The sequence below is a fragment of the Lodderomyces beijingensis genome (genome assembly GCF_963989305.1).
Source record: "Lodderomyces beijingensis strain CBS 14171 genome assembly, chromosome: 3".
Lineage (NCBI taxonomy): Eukaryota > Fungi > Ascomycota > Pichiomycetes > Serinales > Debaryomycetaceae > Lodderomyces > Lodderomyces beijingensis.
In genome coordinates, this window is record NC_089972.1 from 161,743 (window position 1) to 174,917 (window position 13,175).

Sequence of the window (13,175 nt, forward strand, 5' to 3'; positions counted from 1 at the left end):
CCTGCCTAACTGTGAGTGACCTTTGGGAATCCCATGCATATCACAGTCCTTATTATCCTTACCGTGTTTGCCATGACCCTGTGGACCATGTCCTTTACCATCGTGTCCTTTACCATCGTGGTGGTCGCCATGCCCTTTATGATCGTGGTGATCATGTCCCTTGTGATCATGTCCCTTGTGATCGTGATGATCGTGTCCTTTATGGTCGTGGTGATCATGGTGATCATGGTGGTCGTGATGATCATGCCCTTTATCATCGTGGTGGTCGCCATGCCCTTTACCATCGTGGTGGTCGCCATGCCCTTTACCATCGTGGTGGTCGCCATGTCCTTTACCATCGTGATGACCGTGATGATCGTGTCCTTTATGATCGTGATGATCATGGTGATCGTGGTGGTCGCCATGCCCTTTACCATCGTGGTGGTCGCCATGTCCTTTACCATCGTGATGACCGTGATGATCGTGTCCTTTATGATCGTGATGACCGTGATGATCGTGTCCTTTATGATCGTGATGATCATGGTGATCGTGGTGGTCGCCATGCCCTTTACCATCGTGGTGGTCGCCATGTCCTTTACCATCGTGATGACCGTGATGATCGTGTCCTTTATGATCGTGATGACCGTGATGATCGTGTCCTTTATGATCGTGATGATCATGGTGATCGTGGTGGTCGCCATGCCCTTTACCATCGTGGTGGTCGCCATGTCCTTTACCATCGTGATGACCGTGATGATCGTGTCCTTTATGATCGTGATGATCATGGTGATCGTGTCCTTTATGATCATGGTGATCGTGTCCTTTATGATCATGGTGATCGTGTCCTTTATGATCATGGTGATCGTGTCCTTTATGATCATGGTGATCGTGTCCTTTATGATCATGGTGATCGTGTCCTTTATGATCATGGTGATCGTGTTTTTTGTGGTCGTGGTGACCACGGCAATCATCGTGCTTTCCATGACCATGTCCCGTACAGTCGTGATGTGCATGTCCTTTGTCACCATCATGAGGACCAAAACCATGACCGAGATCCCTAGCGTGCATAGTTGAAACTTGACCGCTTCTGAGGCGTGCATCGTATTGGCCACCGAATCGGCTGTCATATTGACGTCCAAGAACCCAACCGCCTTGTGCACTATCGTAGTAGCGACCATCGCCGTATGGAGTTTTGCTATCCTGGGTGTCGTAATAAGGACGGGTAACTATTATTTGGCCACTTCCAGTGTCAACGAGTCTACCAGTTCTAATGCGACCGTCGGTGTACTGGAGATCGCTCCTAACCGGGTCAATTCGGCTATCCCTGAGACGAGGATCATTTGGACTAAGGGTGTCGTAATAAGGACGGATAACTCTTACCTGGCCACTTCCAGTGTCAACGAGTCCACCAGATCTGAGGCGCCCATCAGTGTACTGAATATCCCTGAGACGTCCATCATTGATCTGGGGTCTACTGGTGGTTTGACCACTAGCTGGGAGTACTCGCGTAGCGGTTCTAACGCCATATAGACTACCATACTGGCCACTGCCCCTGCTTGTACCCCAAGTACTTGGATTTCTGGTTCTTCCATCGTAGTAACGGTTGCCCCTGGTATAAGCGTCTTTGTATTTACTGTCGCGACGAGACAAATCAACATCTTCGCGTTTGTCATGTCCTTTACGGTTGTGATGATCGTGTTTTTTATGGTCGTGTTTTTTATGGTCGTGATGATCGTGTCCTTTATGGCCGTGATGATCATGTCCCTTGTGATCGTGATGATCGTGTTTTTTATGGTCGTGGTGATCGTGTCCTTTATGATCATGGTGATCGTGTCCTTTATGATCATGGTGATCGTGTCCTTTATGATCATGGTGATCATGATGATCGTGTCCTTTATGATCATGGTGATCATGATGATCGTGTCCTTTATGATCATGGTGATCGTGTTTTTTATGATCGTGGTGATCATGGTGATCATGGTGATCATGTCCTTTATGATCGTGATGATCGTGATGATCGTGTTTTTTATGGTCGTGGTGATCATGGTGATCATGGTGATCGTGTCCTTTATGATCGTGATGATCGTGTCCTTTATGGCCGTGGTGATCATGGTGATCATGGTGATCGTGTCCTTTATGATCGTGATGATCGTGTCCTTTATGGCCGTGGTGATCATGGTGATCATGGTGATCGTGTCCTTTATGATCATGGTGATCGTGTCCTTTATGATCGTGATGATCATGGTGTCCTTTATGATCGTGATGATCATGGTGTCCTTTACCAAAGTGATGATCATGGTGTCCTTTACCAAAGTGATGATCATGGTGTCCTTTACCAAAGTGATGATCATGGTGTCCTTTACCAAAGTGGTGATCCAATCCTTTACCATCATGATGATGATCATGGTGTCCTTTACCAAAGTGATGATCATGGTGTCCTTTACCAAAGTGGTGATCCAATCCTTTACCATCATGATGATGATCATCGTGTCCTTTGCCAAAGTGATGATCATGGTGTCCTTTGCCAAAGTGATGGTCATGTCCCTTGTGATCGTGATGATCATGGTGTCCTTTATGATCGTGGTGATGATCGTCGTGATCATGGTGATGATGACGGTCATGATCAAGATGATCCTTCGACCACTTCTCCTTCCATCTCTTGCCAGATTTACGACGCTCATACTCATATTCAACTCTAGACTTTTGTCCATCGTCATCCTTTCTAGCCCACTCGGCTTTAAATTCACGTTCCCATTCATTGTCGCCACCATCGTCTTGAGCTTGTTCAGGCGCAGCTTGCTCTGCAGCAGCTTGTTCAATTGGTGCCTGTTCTGCTGGTGCTTCTTCAATTGGTGCCTGTTCTGCTGGTGCTTGTTCTGCTTGTGCCTGTTCAACTGGTGCCTGTTCAACTGGTGCCTGTTCAGCAGCAGCTTGTTCCGCTTGCGCCTGTTCAGCTTGAGCTTGTTCAGCAGCAGCTTGCTCAGCTTGAGCTTGTGCCTGCTCAGCAGCAGCCTGTTCAGCCATATCACTCTCTTCATCCCTCTTATCAACCGAAAGCATAGCGTCAAACATAGGCGCTTCATTCTCAAACAAAACCTCCTCTTCCTCGTCAGCCCTCCTCACAACTTCACCAAGATCAATAGCCTGAGCCTGGAAAACCATCGCGTCAATATCCTCCCTACCAAGCTTCTCTTCCCAAGCCTCAGCGTCTCTAGCCACAAGCAACTCAACCAACTTTGACGACCCGCCACCTGAAGACTCACCGCCGCCCCCGCGGCCGCCGTCGCCGGCTTGTTCACGTAGAGTCTTAATCTTATCAAGCAAAATCAAAATATCCTTCAAAATAGCCAACTTCTCCATCGTAATCTCCTTGCCAATACTCAACAACTTCCAAAACATCTCGCCAAAGGAACCAATCTTAACCTCAGTCTTAAACGTAGGCTCCTTGGCATCCGCTACATCAGCAGCCTTATGATGAGCTACATCATGGTGATAGTGACGGGAATGGCCCCCGTGCGGCCCGTCTCCATCACCTCTATCCTTGTCCTTGCCATGGTGAACCTGACCTTCTTTTGGCAACACTTTCTTCTCCCTGGCGTCAGAATTGGCAGCCGCTAAGTGAACATGCGCTCCATGAACATTTGCGCCTCCAATATTGGAGTGGACACGACTCAAATCCGCGCCGCCCAATTGGGAAACGGCGCCGCTCCGAGCCGCAGCCACTGCGGCGGCAGCCCCAACGTCTCTAGTGTCAATCACTAGAGCATCAGTAAGCGCAATAGCATACAACAATAAGCAGTGATAAAACTTCATTTCTCTCAAACTGTTTCTTTGTTCTTTGTTTTTGCTTTCTCTCTTCTTGCCAATGAGATTGCAAACTCGATTCTTTACAGCAGGAGCTAGAAACCGCTTACAAAAGAGTTTGCAGCATATGGGGGATATGGCGCTGTAATATATAAGAAAAGACAAGCCCGCGCGGTGGTCCCGTCCTCACGGCACACGTCAAAATGGCAACATCAAGAACTCTCCGCTCTCCACGCGCCTCCCGTGTGTATTCTTGCCAAGGTTGAAGTCTCCGGTGGTCCTAACCCTAGGGAAGTGTGGAGTTGGCGTGGTGGTTCTTGTTGTTCCTTGTCGTTGCACTCTCGTTGAACAAATTTGCAGCTTTTGTGCTGCAGAATTGGCTGCAAATTAGGAAAGAGGTTGGGTTGAAAAAAAAAAAAAACAAAAAAACAAACCCTTTTGAAGAAAAAAGTCCCACCTTTTTTTTCCTTTTACCTGGGCTCTTGCCCTGTTGTTTGGAATACCGAGTCGAGTGATAGCATTGGAAAGTTCAAGTAAAATGCCACCACTTTTTCTAATTTTTCTTTCAAGTTTGGATTTTTTTCTTTCTTTTGTCGTTGTTGTACCTAACTCATTTGAATAACAAAAGGTTGAGAAGGTTCAAGTTTTTCTAGTAATAGCCATCCCACTCCAGTGATCAGTGGGTGTTGAAACACCTTCCAAAAAATTGTGAATTGCCGAGCGGGATTACTGTGAAGTTTACAAGGTTTTTGACTCCACAAGGTAAAGGAAAGTCCTCTCAAATCGAGCAAAAAAAAAAAACCTATACGAAGACCGTGGTGTGACAACGGCATGCGGAAAGCACGTAATTTTTCACTCCACAACTTCTCTTGAAAGCTTTCAAGACCACTCGGTGTCTACCCCAGTCGGTTTCTCGAAAATGTTTTCTTTCTTTTTTTTTTTTGTTTCTTCGTTGATCGAAGAAACTACAACGAGGCCTCGTGTGGCTCCACTCCATAAAACATTGAAGGCCCAACCCAACTACACAGCTCTCCCCCAAATTCGATTGCTCAAAGCGGAACCAGAATCTCAAAGCTTTAGTTGAAATCGATCAAACACTGAACTTCTAAAAGATCTATGTGTATGGAAAATATACAAATACCGGCGCACACGGTAGAGTCGAAGTGAGTCCTTGATGTAATCCTCCGCCAGCCCCCTAAGATCCTTGTCTCCCAAACAAAAAAACGCGCTTCAAATTGCAAACCATGCATTCCGCTTGATCACCAATCAATTCATGTTATAACCCTACATCAGAACTCAACAAGAATCTTCAATTTTTTTATAAAAAAAAAAAACATCTATCGATCAATATAAAAGAAAGAATAGTATAGAAAACTATATATATACACATATATATAAAGTTGTGATCTCTTTTTTTATCTGAATCCAGAAGCAGGCACACCGATAGTAGTAACACCAGTAATCTCACTAACTTGTCCCTTAAACTCTGGTTTGTATTTCGTCTTTAATAAAGCTTCGGTAACAAAAGGTTCGCCAGGGTAAATGGGAGTCAAGCTGTGTGCGCAAAACTCGTCATTCACTTCAAGATCAATAGAATCGTGACCCAAGTCGGCCTTGGCTTTCAATTTTTTCATTTGCTCAGCTTTGGAATGGGGCGCAACGTCAATGTACAATTTGGCAAACTTGGACGAAGTTTCAAAATTCTTGAATTTGAAGTTCAACTGGGCAGCCAACTGCAATCCAATCAATCTATGCGGTGGCTGCAAGTCACACGAGGCAAATAAGCATGCAAGCTCCAAATTGCGCTTGACTTCAGATTCGGGCAAGGATCTTCGAGTTAGTTCAATTCGGCACGCCAAGATGTATTCCCTGCAGAGGTGCAAGATTTGCTTAATGTCTTCCAAGTCGGCGTCTCGTGTAATGCATCCATACAAGATTTTTTGAAACTCGGTGATGGCAGCTTCCAAGTTGTTGGCCTTGAAAAGTTTAAATGCTTCATCTGTCGATGGTGTGCCCAGCACCACTTCGCTTGTAACTGGCACTTTAAGCGCACTGAGCTCTTCGGATCCGGGAAGGTACAACTGGGAACACGTTTCGATAAATGCGTCGCGCAATGGTGCAAAATCAAGTATTCCAAACTGCTTGCTGAGTTTGCTTGCTGCTTGCTCAAAGTCTCCTCGTCTAATCAATGCGCCAACGGTGGACCCAGTTTGACCTGGCCCAAGTTCATTTTCATCAATAGTGACATCCTCTTCATCGAGCTCTTCAAAGTCCCAACCACCTTCTTCCTCTTCTTCTTCTTCTTCTCTCTCCAACTCGTAAGCAATTGCCTCGGGAGCTGTTTCTTGTGGCTCGTCAATAGTCAAATCTGTGGCTCCTGTCAAGCTAGCCTCGAAAAGTGACATTCCAACGTCTTTCAACGGGAGCACACTAGTGGTCGACACTGGCTGCGGAACTGCAAGCAGCTCACCAATCTCGGGCAATACAGCCTCGGCAGGTGCTTTTTGTTCTTCTTCGCCCTCGTCTTGCAATCCTTGGCTCTTTCTCAAGACATGGGCCAAGGCAAGCATGCCGGCGCTTTGATAAACTTCCAATTGCGCCTTGGGGTCATTGGTATATATGCTATTTTGAATGACTGCGGACGCGTCGCCTCTATTGGCAGCAATGAGCGACATTTTTTTCAACTTGTCAGTTTGGCCACTGATCAAGTAAAAAAAACTCAATTTTTGAAACAGGTGTAATCTTTGCAAGCACAACTCGGTGATGTCAAATCTTCCAATCAACACCGACTCATCAGCCAAGGATTGCCAAACTTCTTTCGAGTCCAATTTTTTGCATTCTTCAAGGGCAGTCTCTAGGTTCCCGGATTCAATTGCCAAATGGAACCTTGTTTCCGGATCTGTCACAAAGTGAAGGGCAACTTCGCTGTAGCCCTTCTTTTGCAAATAAGCAACAATATTTTCACCAACCAAGGTGGAGTTTTTGATCAACCTCAACACTTCGCCAAAGTTGCCATTCACCAACGCTCTCTTGAAACGGTATTCAGTGGGGTCAATAGTGATGACATCTACTTGCCCCGCGCGATTCAAACAGTAAACCTTGTTGCCCGTGACCTTGGTGATGTACACCGTGTTTTCCAACGTCTTGATGATTCCATTGTCGCCATTCAACAAGGTGTACTTGATATGGTTCAAAGTAGAAAAGAGCAAAACCCCCGAGTCGTCCCACGCGGCACTCTTGATTCTTATAGTTTCATGCATCGATGTGATCAACTCGAGGTCTTTATTGGCAATAGTGATGGTGTGCTTCGACAAGAGAGCAAGGTAGTGTCCATCATGGGACCAAGTGACATACTTGACATTGTTGACGCTAAGGTCGGAAATCTCCTTGCGCTGTTGCACGTCATAATTGATAACCGAGTGGGCCTTGACGAGCAATATACACCCGGGTCTACTTGGCAAGACATCAGTCACCGAGGAGTCCAATTGAATCGTCTTGGTCACGTTATTGCTCAAATCCTTAACGTGTAAAGTCTTGGACGACTTGATAAATGTAACAAACCTGTTTCTTGAAATAAAAGTGGCGAAATTGGCTTCACCTTGGCGAATATCGGTAGGTTCAATAGCTCCCGTGGCATGTTTAGGTAAAGTGATCAAGGCATAGTTTGAGCTATCGCCTTCTCCATGAACAACCAAAATCGAGTTATCGGTTGGGTTGTGACTCAATTGTCTCATAAAAGACCAACTCTTGCCGATTTTCTTTAACGAAATCATGGGTAAGCTGCATTCTTGCTTTTCGTAATCAAAAGCTTGCACTTGCTTTTCAGCATTGACGTAAAACAACTTATTCTGATAAAGGGCGTGAGCTGGCCGTTCTCTTTCCAATTTGAAAACCATTACTCCCGAGTCATGGCACGCGGCAAACAAATTGATATTGGGGTGACTAGCAATAAGCCAAAACCGGTCGTTTTCGCGTCTAAACTGCTTAATGGGCACCCTCTTGTTCAAATCCCAAACTCGAATCGTCTTGTCGTCGGAAACACTCAAAATCATATCCTGGTGAGGATGGAAAATGGCGCTCAACACATTGCCGGTGTGGCCTCTACAAGTGTCCACTTCCCATGCCTTGGTGTCGCTCATTCTCCACAACTTCACCAATCGGTCGTCTCCAGCTGAGACAATCAAGGGCAAGGTGGGATGGAACGCGGCGTAATTGACCCCTTTATCGTGTCCTTCCAACACGTATTTAACAATGGCATTGACATTGCCAAAGATATCCTGTTGCGGCAACTGTTGTCTTTGAATCTGGTCTTCAAAACTACGGAGAGAACTGGTGGGAGCCGAGTGTTTTTTCCTCAAGCCGGAGATATCCCATACCCGCACAGTTTGGTCCAAACTCGCAGAAACAATCAAATCCTCGGTGGGGTGGAATTGCGCACTCATAACATAGTGATTGTGGCCAGTTAAGCAAGCAATTTCCTGTCTGTTTTGCCAGTTCCAGATGCGAATAGTCTGGTCGTCGGAACAACTCAAGATCCATGGTAGTTCATGGTGGAACGAAACCCCGCGCACGTAGTCCAAATGGCCATTCAAGGTGAAGATGCATTTTCTCGTGTTGAGAGACCACACCTTGATCGAGTAGTCGTCGCCTCCACTAACGAAAAGCGGCTGCGTTGCGTGAAAGTTGACGCATCGAACGGGCCCCACGTGCTCTTCAAATCGATCGATCAACGTCCCCATTCTGTAGTCCCATAGTTGAATTGTGGACGAATGGAGCGAAACGAGGCACCAGGGTCTCTTGGGGTGGAATGCCACTCCTTTGGCCCTCGACGACTTGGACTCAAACTTGGTCAACATCTTCATCTTGGAAAGCAGCAATTGATGTGGATCCTGAAGTGGAGAAGACAGCAGTCGGGCGTACTCGGTGTTGGTGCTGTGGTTGAGTGTGTAAATGTATGTGCTGTCTGGTTTTGGTTACAATTGGAGGTGGAAAAAAAAAGTGGTGGTTGTTGTTGAACTGGCCGTGGGTGGTGCAATGTGCAGGACTGTCAACCATACTGCCAAACCAACTGAACCTCCCCAGTGAAGGACCATCAGGAAAGTCTACAAGCAAGAGGAAGTTGCAATATCGCCAACCAAAGATGACTACAGACTCCTGTGTTACTAATAACTTGTCTTTAATACCTAACGTTTTTTTTTTTTTGGTTTTTTTGTTTTTTTTTTTTCTCCAAATTGTCTACATTAAATAAGAAAGAACCCCCAATAAGATGGAAAGGATTATACTTTCAAGTCCAATCTTGTCCACGTTTGCAACTCCAGCGCCAGCTGAAGATCCAGCACTATCACCGGCACCGGCAGTCAGTCTAGCGTCTTGCACAAAGCCGCCGATTCCATTGCTTGGATTATATGCATTGTTGGTGGCTTGAGCAGCGGTGGCTTGGTTCGCAGCCGCGGTGTTTTGCGCGGGAATGTTTGCCGTTTGTCTTGCAGTGGTGGTGTGGACCGTGGTGATGGTCGAGGAGCCGCTGGTGACGACTATGGTGGAGGTGATGTTTTTATCGACTGGATCCTCGTCATTTTGTGGGTCAAACCCCGTGGCGTCATTGCTTCCCAACCACGTCTTTTTGTTCGTCAACATGACGTCGTCTTCGTTACCATCTGTATGGTTATAAAGGAATGCGTGGTAATCATCGACACTGTTGGAACTGCCGTCCAATTTGACAAAGGCGGGCACGTCACGAGCCTCGAAATGGATGTTTTTGACGTGGGCATAGTAATAGCCGTATCTTTGGATGTCTTCCGAGTTCCAGTTGATTTCACCTCCGGCCCATTCAATGGTGCCTTCACCATTGGATGGGTCACCACCGGGCCACAAGGAAAACTGGATTCTCGAAGGAGTTTGCGGGAAATCAAATCGTTTTGACGTGTCATTCCAAGTATCGGCGCGATTCAAGGTGCGGACTTTTTGGTTATCGACGATCCAATCGATGTGGTCCTCGTACCAGTCCATTTCATAGAGGTGGTAGTATTGGAAAGTGTCGTTAACGGAGGAGTTTCTTGAATTTGTGTAATTCAAGATCCCTTGCGCGTAAAAGTTGGATTCGGGGTTGGTCAAGTTGTAACCGACAAATTCATAATCGATTTCGTCTTGGACGTCTGAAAACAAAATAAAGGCAGTGATGACTCCGCCGCCGCGCGAGGTCTTGATGGTGGCACCCACCTTGCCGTACCAGAGATATTTCGTTGAAGAAACAACGGTACCGGTGGTCCCGTTGGGCATCTGCAAAAGCATGGCGTTGTCGAAATAATCAACCCAGCCGGTGTAGACCCAGTCCGCCTCGGAATAGTTGCCCAAGTACTCGTTTTGCAACTCGATTTTCTCAACGTCGGCCTTGGAATTGAACGTCAAGTCGAAATCCTCCATGCGCGGCATGGGCATGCACGAGGTCAAATTGAACGAGTATCGAATGTCGCATCCGCCCAAGCAGTAGGCTCCGGTGCCACATATACCAAACTGCGAGCAGCAGGGGGCCTCCTGGGGACACTTTTTCGTCGAGCTACACGTGATTGTATCGGCGGCCATCGTCAAGCTTAGTAGCGAAAATAGAACCAAATATAATGCCTTCATTTTGGGTTTTCGTTTGTTTTTTTTTTTTAGGTGAGGATTTAGTGAGTGTAAGTGTCTATCTAGCGAGCGTCTATGGGTGTGTTTAGGAATTAAGATGTATCAAATGAAAGAAAGGTCTTCTGGTGGTTGTAGTGGTTGTAGTGACGGTGGTGAGAAATGGAACCTGTTTTCCTCTTTATTTTTTGGCTTCGCAGTTGTCGTCAACTTCTAAATATAAACCGCGAAGCTTGAAGCTGCGCCAGAGATCAAGAGAGCCCCAGTTCTAACCAGACAAGACGAATCGGGCAAGTCAGAAAGCAGACGGAGACTGGAATGCCTGTTGAGGAGTAGAGACAGAAAGGGAGAGGGATCTTGGACGGATCTTTGTAGGACATCTGTAGCCCAGATTCTATTGGCGATCTCATAGCCCGTGGCACGCTGCTGCTCGTTTTCGTGCGTGTCGTGAAACTGCCAGCTTTGGTTCACGACACATGAACGCGACACGGACACGTCTCTCGAGAGTGGGAGTTACCGCTTTCATTTTCGTCATAACTTGGGGGTTCATCTGCCAAGTTATAACGGACTTGAAAGTGGTCTTTTCGAGTATCTGATTGACCTTGAGATGGAGAGAGGCGGGATCTGGAGAACTCAGATGAAAGTTGGGTGAGGTTCTTGCCCAGTGGTTCCCTTTTTTTTTTATTTAAGCTCAGGAAAAACGACGAGAGTCACGTGCCGCACCTTCATCGACCCATTGCTTGGTTTCACGATTTGGTTCCAACATACAAAGAAAGCATTCATTCAAAGCAAAATCTGACAATCTAGTTGACCAAAGTCATGTAGAGAAAAGAAAAACATACAAACGTGACTCTTCATCCGTCACCCCTCTAAGGTCGGAAAAGTTCAGCTCAAGTGGACTTGACAGCAACGGCGCCCTTAAAAGTAAAGCCCAAATTCTTCAACAATTGAATAGCAATGGCAGTGGCCAAAGCAGAATCCCTCTTTTCGACCTCGCCTTCGTCGTTCTCTCTCTTGCCAACTTTGCCGCTAATTGAGCCAGAAACCGAACCACTAACAGGTCCAAGGGAACCACCAATAACAGCAGCAGCGGCGGCGGCTGCGCTGTTGGAATTGGCTTGAACGGCGCCCGAGGCACTACCACCCAAGATATTCAAGAAATTGGCAGCGATAGCCGAGCCTGCTGCAAGCTCCTTCTTCAATGCTTCCTCGCTGAGTCCTTGCAATTTGTCAAGACTGGGCAAGTTGGTAGGGAGGGCAATGGGCAATGCGGTTGGGATGGCACTGGCGATTGCGCCAACAACGTTCGTTGGAAGGGCCCCCGCGACACCACCGACTACATTAGTAGGGATAGCAGCGGCGATCTTGGTTGGAATAGCTCCCGCGATGGCACCAACGACATTAGTGGGGATGGCACCGGCAATCTTTGTTGGAACAGCACCAGCGACAGCAGCAGGCAAGGCAGTAGCAGCAGCGATAGCACCAGCTACATTGGTTGGAATAGCCACCACGGGCAACTTGGTGGGGATGGGCAATTTAACGGGTAACAATCCCGCTTGAGCCAAGGCGGCAAGCAAGGCAATAACAGCAAAAGAGTCGAATCTCATCTTAATCTAGTTGGATCTGGTTCTTGTCGTGAGTGTAGATCTGGCCACTAAACAAGTCCACCCCAAAACGAAAGAACCCTCCGGCTACTCATCTATATTTATACTCTTTTCTGTCCCACTCCGTGCCACTCCATTCCCATCGACCACGATCAACAGAAATTGGTCTCCTTGTAAAAAAAAAAAAAAAAAAAAAGAAAAAAGAAAAAGAATCAAACAAATGTGGTGTTTCAACAGTAATAAACGCAAGCCATAACTAGCCTCCGCCGAAGCGGCATCCCACTCCCCTATTCCCACCCGCCTTCCCTTAAAAAAGAGACCAACCACATCCTGGACTAAACCCTGAATCCCCCCCAGAAACAAGATCAAACAAGAGAATGCAACATTGATTTAAAAAAGGTACGCAGCCACCTAAAAAAAAAAAAGAAATCTAAAAGAAAGGTTGGTTCCAATTTTTTTTTTTTTCCTTTTTTCCTTTTTTTCCTTTTTCAAACCTCCGTTATAACCAAGGTTCCTTCTCTTTCCCTTCGTCATCCAGCACCAGTCGTGAAGAGATAAATGGGCGAAGGAAACGTTGTAGCACGGGTGTTGATATCGGCTGCAAAAAAAAAAAAAAAGGTTGCAGCATTTTCTCTCTTGGTGCAGTTCGTACACCACTCGCCAAAACTAAAATGAAAAGAAAGAAAAAGAGGAAGCCAGTGACTGTGGAGCACATGGATTCGGGATTGCAACCACTGAAGTCAACGGGCACCCGCCCTTCCACCCTTCCTCCCTTTGTACACCTCGTAACCCGCTCCAAATCGAGTTAAGAAACAACAAGGGATGCAAAAAAGAAAAAAGTCACCTCTATTCCAAGTCGTAATTGAAACCAAACCAGACCAAAGCAATTACTCCCTAAAAATCATTTCTCAACAAAAGAGTTAAGAAAAAAAAAATTAAGCGGCGGGGATATTAGAGCCACAACTAAAAGACATCAAAAAAAAAACGTGTACATTTTTCGCCAACCTAAACCACTGTTCGATGATGGGCAGGTGGAGGCTGGATGAATAGTAGACGGTATCTGTTCACCACGTGCCGGGTCTTGGCGTCACTTCCAGCATCCGCCAACCCCGTCTACCCAAAAAAACATGGAAACAATGCACGCGGCACCAGTCCAAACGAATTCCA

The 13,175-nt window shown here is 46.5% G+C and overlaps 4 protein-coding genes across 4 annotated transcripts; all 4 read right to left on the reverse strand. All coding sequences in view use genetic code 12, as the record gives it.

The window, feature by feature from the left end:
- Positions 1-5: 5 nt before the first annotated feature.
- Positions 6-1,157, reverse strand: LODBEIA_P21970 (uncharacterized protein; the record flags this gene model as incomplete). Its single annotated transcript, XM_066972169.1, has 1 exon — positions 6-1,157. The coding sequence occupies one exon, from the start codon at positions 1,155-1,157 to the stop codon at positions 6-8; it is 1,152 nt and encodes a 383-aa protein (XP_066829135.1).
- A 198-nt stretch (positions 1,158-1,355) lies between these two features.
- On the reverse strand, positions 1,356-3,792 carry LODBEIA_P21980 (uncharacterized protein; the record flags this gene model as incomplete). Its single annotated transcript, XM_066972170.1, has 2 exons — positions 1,356-2,674; positions 2,727-3,792. 2 exons carry the CDS (start codon positions 3,790-3,792, stop codon positions 1,356-1,358), a joined length of 2,385 nt encoding a protein of 794 aa, XP_066829136.1.
- Positions 3,793-5,198: 1,406 nt separating this feature from the next.
- LODBEIA_P21990 (uncharacterized protein) lies at positions 5,199-10,410 on the reverse strand (the record flags this gene model as incomplete). Its single annotated transcript, XM_066972171.1, has 2 exons — positions 5,199-8,742; positions 9,023-10,410. 2 exons carry the CDS (start codon positions 10,408-10,410, stop codon positions 5,199-5,201), a joined length of 4,932 nt encoding a protein of 1,643 aa, XP_066829137.1.
- An 884-nt stretch (positions 10,411-11,294) lies between these two features.
- On the reverse strand, positions 11,295-12,011 carry LODBEIA_P22000 (uncharacterized protein; the record flags this gene model as incomplete). The annotated part of the gene is made up of 1 exon (XM_066972174.1): positions 11,295-12,011. One exon carries the CDS (start codon positions 12,009-12,011, stop codon positions 11,295-11,297), a length of 717 nt encoding a protein of 238 aa, XP_066829138.1.
- Positions 12,012-13,175: the final 1,164 nt, after the last annotated feature.